The 8,636-nt window shown below is 33.6% G+C and overlaps 1 protein-coding gene across 1 annotated transcript in view; it reads right to left on the minus strand.

The window, feature by feature from the left end:
* Positions 1 to 7,320, minus strand: part of LOC127739139 (uncharacterized) — a 61,842-nt gene extending 54,522 nt beyond the window's left edge. Inside the window, exon 1 of the mRNA XM_052250731.1 lies at positions 6,837 to 7,320. Within this exon, the coding sequence (XP_052106691.1) occupies positions 6,837 to 7,263 (427 nt within the window). The 5' untranslated portion in view covers positions 7,264 to 7,320. The remainder of the gene's footprint in view (positions 1 to 6,836) is intronic.
* Between the last annotated feature and the right edge of the window lie 1,316 nt (positions 7,321 to 8,636).

The raw sequence follows: 8,636 nt of genomic DNA on the forward strand, positions 1-8,636 counted from the left end.
CTCAATCCCAGCCTTCCCTTTGTGGTATGGTACCTTGCAGTACAATTTCAGAGAGATCCATACACTTGAACACAAGTTATTGTCTGGAAACTAGAAAAATGCTTGTTTTTTGGCCCCTTTTTGGCCCCAAATTCCTAAACGTTTAGGGCAATTATCCACAAACTGAATTCCAGCTTTCCCTTTGTAATATGGAACCTTGTAGTACAATTTCATAAAGATCCATACACTTAGACACAAGTTATTGTCATGAAACTAGAAAAATGCTTGTTTTTTGCCCCTTTTTGGCCCCTAATTCCTAAAATTTGGAGGCAATTTACTCCAAAATAAATCCCAGTATTCCCTTTGTAATATGAAACCTTGTGGTACAATGTCAGAGAGATCCATACACTTACACACAAGTAATTGTCATGAAACTAGAAAAATGCTTGTTTTTTGCCCCTTGTTGGCCCCTAATTCCTAAAATTGGGAGGCAATTACCCCCAAAATCAATCCCAGTATTCCCTCTGTGATATGGAACCTTGTGGTACAATGTCAGAGAGATCATAACACTTACACACAAGTTATGTCTGGAAGTTACAAAAATGCTTATTTTTGGCCCTTTTTGGCTCCTAATTCCTTAACTGTTGGTACCATAACCCCGAAAATCAATCCCCACTTTCCTTTTGTAGTATTAAACCTTATGGTAAAATTTCATAGTGATCCATTTACTTAAACTAAAGTTAGAGTGCGAAAACCAATGTGTCTTCGGACGACGACGACGACGACGACAACGACGACAACGTCATACCAATAAACGACCGCAAAATTTTTAAATTTTTAAATTTTTTTTGCGGTCGTAAAAAAAGAAGGGGTTGGGGTTACCCCCATGGACTTCCCCTATATTTCATTTGATTTGTTTTATTGACACATACAAGAATATATATGGTTAAGGGATGGGGATCTTCACCGTTTAAAAGTTTTCAAAAAGAAGGGGGGTGGGGGTGACCCCCCTGGACTTCCCCTATATTTCATTTGATTAGTGTTATTGTCCCATACAAAAATATATATGGTTTAGGGGTGAGGATCTCGACCGTTTACAAGTTCTCAAACAAGATGGGGTTGGGGTGACCCCAGGGGACTCACCTTATTTTTCATTTGATTTGTTTTATTGTCCCATACAAGAATATATATGGTTTCAGGGTAGGGATCTTGACCGTTTACAAGTTTTCAAAAAGAAGGGGGTAGGGATGGTCCCGGGGACTCCCCCAATATTTCATTTGATTTGTTTTATTGTCCCATACAAGAATATATATGGTTTAGGGGTGGGGATCTCGACTGTTTACAAGATAAAAGTATATTCTCAAATTTTTTATATACAGTCCTACAGATCTTATCAGGAAACAGAAATTTTTCAAATAAATCTGTCACTCCAATGATTATCATATGCTATATTATAAGATATAACCCAGATCTAATTAATAATTAATAATGTAATAATCTTCAAAATGTCTAATAATATAGCTTATAATCATCACCACTTAGGAAATAGATAATTTTCAAATAAATCTGTCACTCCAATGTTTATTGAGAGATAAGACAAGTCATAAAAGTTTCAAACAATTTACCAATGATATTTCGCCAATAACTCAAATTTATTTCCATGAACCAGTAACAAAACACCAAAATAATTCTCTAAAATTAGATATGACTTAACCACTCATAAATCTCTAAAATTAGATATGATTTTATATCTATCAATTAAACACATTACTTTTCAAAACAAATAACTCAAACTTATTTCCATAAACCAGTAAAAAACCAGCAAAATACTTCTCTAAAATCAGATATGATGTTATATCTATTTCCATATTATAATTTAATTTAATTAATAGTTGCTAATATTGTTTCTTTCATGTGTCAAATAAAATGCTCCGCTGGGTGCAGCTTGATACGACCGCAGAGATCGAACCGTGAACAGTTGGGGCAAGTATGGACACAACATTCAAGCTTGATACAGCACTGAATTTGGATTGTGATTAAATATTGACACAGCATAGGTTTCTGACACAGAATGAATGTGGTCTAACAACTTAAATTTTTTTAATTTACCTATTCGAACCATATCATTATTATTTGCTTTTAATATAAATCAGAAATAACCAATTTAAAATGGAAAATTTTAAAGAAAAAAAAATCCCTCCCCCAAATTTTTTGAACCCCCTTATGATTCATCACCCCACAACTCAATCCAGGCTTCCCTTTGTGGTATGGTACCTTGCAGTACAATTTCAGAGAGATCCATACACTTGAACACAAGTTATTGTCTGGATTCTAGAATGCTTGTTTTTAGGCCCCTTTTGGCCCCAAGTTCCTTAACGTTTAGAGCAATTACCTCCAAACTCAAACCCAGCTTTCCCTTTGTGATATGGAACCTTGTAGTACAATTTCATAAAGATCTATACACTTACACACAAGTTATTGTCTTGAAACTAGAAAAATGCTTTTTTTGCCCCTTTTTGGCCCCTAATTCCTAAAATTTTGAGGCAATTACCCCCAAAATCAATCCCAGCCTTCCCTTTGTGGTATGGTACCTTGCAGTACAATTTCAGTCAGATCAAAACACTTGAATTAACACAAGTTATTGTCTGGAAACTAGAAAAATGCTTATTTTTGGCCCCTTTTTCGTAAATGTTTTGGGCAATTACCCCCAAACTCAATTCCAGCTTTCCCTTTGTGATATGGAACCTTGTAGTACAATTTCAGAAAGATCCATACACTTACACACAAGTTATTATCATGAAACTAGAAAAATGCTTGTTTTTTGCCCCTTTTTTTGCCCCTAATTCCTAAAATTTTGAGGCAATTACCCCCAAAATCAATCCCAGCATTCCTTTTGTGAAATGGAACCTTGTGGTACAATGTCAGAGAGATCCATACACTAACACACAAGTTATGTCTGGAAGTTACAACAATGCTTATTTTTGGCCCCTTTTTGGCCCATAATTCCTTAACTGTTGGTACCATAACCCCCAAAATCAATCCCAACCTTCCTTTTGTGGTATTGAACCTTATGGTAAAATTTCATAGAGATCCATTCACTTAAACTAAAGTTAGAGTGCGAAAACCAATGTGTCTTCAGACGACGTCGACGACGACGACGACAACGACGCCAACGTCATACCAATATACGTCCGCAAAATTTTTTTGCGGTCGTATAAAAATAATACAGATCTGCAACTTATCTATCAATGTCAAAAACTTTATCTCATAATAAAAATAGATTATTATCTAATTAAAGTTCAGATTCAGCACTTGAAAGAACCCTATATATATTTTATTTATGTTCAAATATAACACACACAAACTGATTAATTTTCCCAGGGGACAAGCCCTTTATTTCATATGATTTATTTTATTGTCCCATACAAGAATATATATGGTTTAGGGGTGGGGATCTCAACCGTTTACAAGTTTTCAAAAAGAAGGGGATAGGGTTTACCCCCGTGGACTTCCCCTATATTTCATTTGATTTTATATAGTGTCCCATACAAGAATATATATGGTTTCTGGGTGGGAATCTTGACCGTTTACAAGTTATCAAAAAAAAGTGGGGGTAGGGGTTACCCCAATGGACTTCCCTTATATTTCATTTGATTAGTTTTATTGTCCCATACAAGAATATATATGGTTTAGGGGTTTGGATCTCGACCGTTTACAAGTTCTTAAACAGAAAGAAGGTGGGGATGACCCCAGGGGACTTGACTTTTATCTTATTTGATTTGTTTTATTGTAACATACAAGAATATATATGGTTTCAGGGTGAAGATCTTGACTGTTTACAAGTTTTCAAAAAAAAAGGGGTGGGGGTTACCCCAGGGGACTTCCCCTCAATTTCAATTGATTTGTTTTATTGTCCCATACAAGAATATATATGGTTAAGGGATGGCGATCTCAACCGTTTACAAGTTTTCAAAAAGAAGGGGGTGGGGTTTACCACCGTGGACTTCCGTTAAATTTCATTTGATTTGTTTTATTGACCCATAAAAGAATATATATGGTTTAGGGGTGGGGATCTCAACCGTTTACAATTTTTCAAAGAGAAGGGGTTGGGGTTTACCACCGTGGACTTCATCTATATTTCATTTGATTTGATATATTGTTCCATACAAGAATATATATGGTTTCTGGGTGGGAATCTTGTCCATTTACAAGCTATAAAAAAGAAGGGGGTGGGGTTATCCCAATGGACTTCCCCTATATTACATTTAATTTGTTTTATTGTCCCAGACAAGAATAAATATGGTTTAGGGGTGGGGGATCTCAACCGTTTACAAGTTCTTAAACAGGAAAAAGGTGTGGGTGACACCAGGGGACTTGACTTTTATTTCATTTGATTTGTTTTATTGTAATATACAAGAAGAAAAATGGTTTCAGGGTGGGGATCTTGACTGTTTACAAGTTTTCAAAAAAAAAGGCGGTGGGGGTTACCCCAGGGGACTTCCCCTAAATTTCATTTTATTTGTTTTATTGTCCCAAAAAAGATTATATATGGTTTAGGGGTGGGGATCTCAACCGTTTACAAGTCTTCAAAAAGAAGGGGGTGGGGTTTACCCTCGTGGACTTCCCCTAATTTTATTTGTTTTGTTTTATTGTCAAATACAAGAATAAATATGGTTTAAGGGTGGGGATCTCAACCGTTTACAATTTCTCAAACAGAAGGGGGTGGGGGGGGGGGGTTACCACAATGGACTTCCCCTATTTTTCATTTGATTTCTTTTATTGTCCCATACAAAAATATACATGGTTTAGGGATGGGGATCTCGACCGTTTACAAGTTCTCAAACAGACACGCTGGGGGTGACCCCAGGGGACTCACCTTTTATTTCATTTGATTTGTAACATACAAGAATATATATGGTTTCAGAGTGGGGAGCTTGCACAATTACAAGTTTTCAAAAAAAAGGAGGGTAGGTGTGAACCCGAGGTCTATCCCAATATTTCATTTGATTTGTTTTATTGTCCCATACAAGAATATATATGGTTTAGTAGTAGGGATCTCGACTGTTTACAAGATAAAATCACATTATCAAATTGAAGGGGGGTAGGGGTAAGAATATATATGATTAACGGACACTTAATTATCTACAAAATGTCTAATAATGAACAGTAAATTTCAAACTTCATTTATACAGTCCTACTAGTAAGTTTCAAACTTTATATATACAGTCCTACAGATCTTATCAGAAAACAGAAAATTTTCAAATAAATCTGTCACTCCAATGATAATCATATGATAAAATATTTCCAAGATCTAATTAATAATGAAAATAAATCATTATCATATGCTAAAATATTTCTAATATCTAATTGAACAGAACTATGGTTGTTTAACATAGTACTCTAACATAATTAATAATGTAATAATATTCAAAATGTCTAATGATATAGCTTATAATCATTACCACTTAGGAATTAGATAATTTTCAAATAAATATTTCACTACAATTTTTATTCTGAGATAAGACAAATCATAACATGATAACAAGAGTAAAATATTTATAAATTCTACTTTTGGAATGGCGATAACTCACAAAGGAGATATACTAAAATCTTGAAAATTGAACTAAAATTTCATTACTTCCCAGGAAACAACATATATAAAATTGAAAAAAAATTGTTAAAGCGTTTTCATGTTATTGTGCTGACACTGTTTGGCAGCCGCCCGCCATACATCACCATTTTAATAACCGATATTTCCTTCGAAAATCCGGTTAAAAATGTCAAAAATAGGGTTACAGCAGTCAACATTGTGTTATAATGTTAATCACTATAAAAACAAACAAATATGTCAACAAAGAAACACAAAAAGGCATACAGACACAGCACACCAGCAAAAACGAAAGATAGAATCTTAACATTTTGAATGAGGTTAAAACATTCAATGTCAAATATCAAAAACAGAAAACTGGCATCCTAATGTATTTTTTAAAAGTTAGCTGTAGAACTTACATAACAAAGACCAATTGTAAATGTCCCCATTATTGTGTTTTACCCAAACGGTTTAGGTCTTAAATGGTCCGTTAAAATGTCTATAAGATTGTCAAATGTCTTTATGTTTGGCTTTACTGGAGCACATAAATCCCGTAATAAACTATAAGTCTTTTCTCCACAGACTGTGAAACTCTTCTTGTCGTCATCGTCGATTTCATTTGCAAGGAAATACTCTTCTTGTCTTTCGGTATATTCCTCAAAATTATTTTCAAACTTAAATTCCTCGATCCGACCATAAGTAGGCATTTTAATGATTTCAGGTGTGTTAAAATTTCAGCAGATTGTAAAATGAAGTTCTCTAAAAAAGTTCCATATATCCTCATCACCAATGTTATATATTTATCGTGGGTGGTAGTGATGACTATTTCATTAGAGTATACATGTTTATAAAAGTACAATCTACACACATAATGATTGCATTTGCAATACATCAGTATATATAAAACAAAGCGTAATTTAATGCCGTGGGAAAGTTACGCCCATAAAACCTAACAGAATACTGTAGCTGTGAACTATGATAAGAGATCATAATCTATTGGCAGACAGGTCCGCTAATCTGATGATAATAAATTCCTTACTGTCAATATTAACTATAAGCCAATTAAACTATAGTGATCATGTATCATGTAAACATAACAATCTTTATCATGTGCGATACACTAATACATAAATATCACATAGATCAGAGGGTGAAGGAGCAGATTGTGACCCACATAAAACATTGTCAAGCGAGCCAAAAAGGATAATTGTAAATATAAATAAGGCAAAATTTCTGATATTGAATACATAATTTGCAATTTACATACCATGTTTATCTTGGTCTTTGTCATTCAAGTTTGCAACAACAAGGTAGACAGCATCTGGATTAAGAAAAGTTTGATGTGTTGCATAAAATTCTTCATCACCTGCAAAATCCCATAATGTTAATGTGTAATCTTCATCATCCTTTAAAACAACAGCAGACTTGAAAATGGCTGAAAGTTCTTTAGATGCAGTTTCATCTGAGGTTTGTGGATTGGTATCGAAAATATTGGGTTGGTCTGACTCCACTGCCAAAACTCGACCGGTACTATCTGTTTCCATTGTGCTACTTTTAGTCCTAACATTAATAGCATCTTTGTCGTCAACCCTTTCATAAATAATGTCTTCTATGTCTACATTTTTTGGATATATGTTTTGTGTCTTTGACATGTCTGATGAAGACTCAGATTCTCTTTCATTTTTATCTTTCATGCATAATTGTTGAACAACTGATTTCTGTATTCTAATGTTAATATCAAATTCTTTGTCTTTGTCTGCAGATAGAAATAATGTTTATAACATTTAATTATGTGTAAAGTTAAACCTAAGGGGTCAAATTAAATGTATTACAAATTTTAATAACTCTTTAACTATATCTAGTTAAAGTTTCTTTCAGTTTTAACCCATTTTGAGATTTCTGATCAAAATACATGTTCACAAGTTCATAGACCTATGTTTCTTGATCATATTGATTAAACTTAAGGCTCCTGGACACTTGAATAACTCACCAAAAAAATGCCATCTTGACATTTTTACTTTTGTGTGAGCACAATATTTTTCCTATACAAATTATGCATTTTCAAGTATACAGCATTTCAATAGTCCATAATTAATCTAATCTATATTGAAAACATGGAAATTGCATCTCATGACTTTAGGGAACAAGTTTCAGTCTTGAAAAAGATTAAAGATGCATTGTCATGTACCACTCATTTCCATATCTATTTTTTTCTCAATAAATATGCACTTTGTATTCACTGACAGCCCCTCTTCATGAGTAACTCAGTTCACACCCTTTGTTTTTAGTGGTGTTGGTGTTACTCAATCATAGTTTTCTGTCTGTTTTTTTCCGTTGAATTGATAATCATTTAGTTGTTTTCCTTTTGGCCATAGTTGTTTCCTGTTTCATCAACTTATGGCTTTTCATTGACGTTCCCACCCCTAGTATCTTCACCATAATTTTGATCAATATGAATAACACAAAATCTTAAAAATTGATCCCCTAAAAAAATCAATGTGTCTTAGTAAACATTCAAGCATTCATCAGATTATCAACTATAGGATGCCCAAAAAGGTAAAACTTCATAACTAGAGGCTCTAAAGAACCTGTATCGCTCAGCAGAATCTAAGTGCGTCTTCATTAATGGTCACGATCTCAAACATTATAGATGAGAATTTAATTCATTACAAAACCTCTTATTGGTCGATCTTGTCTTGATCATCACTTGTGTTTTCTGTATATATTACATTACATTACATTTCATAGACATTCAGGCCAGTCATTTTTTACATTATAATTAGTATTTGTTACTGTTTATAAAAATATTTTTTAAAAACTTTGCAGTTATTATCCTTAACTGATTGGATTTACTTTGCATTTTAATCAACTACAAATAGTCCGTTATACTAAGTCTGTCATGTAGCAGGCAAGACAAAATTCTAAAAAAAATTTTTAAAATATCTTCAAACAAACCCTAACTCTATCAAATGACCCTCCCCGGTCAGCAATCATCACAATATCAACAAGGAATTTTCTAAATTCAGACTTTTGTTCTCAATTTTCTAATTTTTAAAGTAACATAGGC

Source organism: Mytilus californianus, unplaced genomic scaffold, assembly GCF_021869535.1.
Source record: "Mytilus californianus isolate M0D057914Y unplaced genomic scaffold, xbMytCali1.0.p SCAF_4, whole genome shotgun sequence".
NCBI lineage: Eukaryota > Metazoa > Mollusca > Bivalvia > Mytilida > Mytilidae > Mytilus > Mytilus californianus.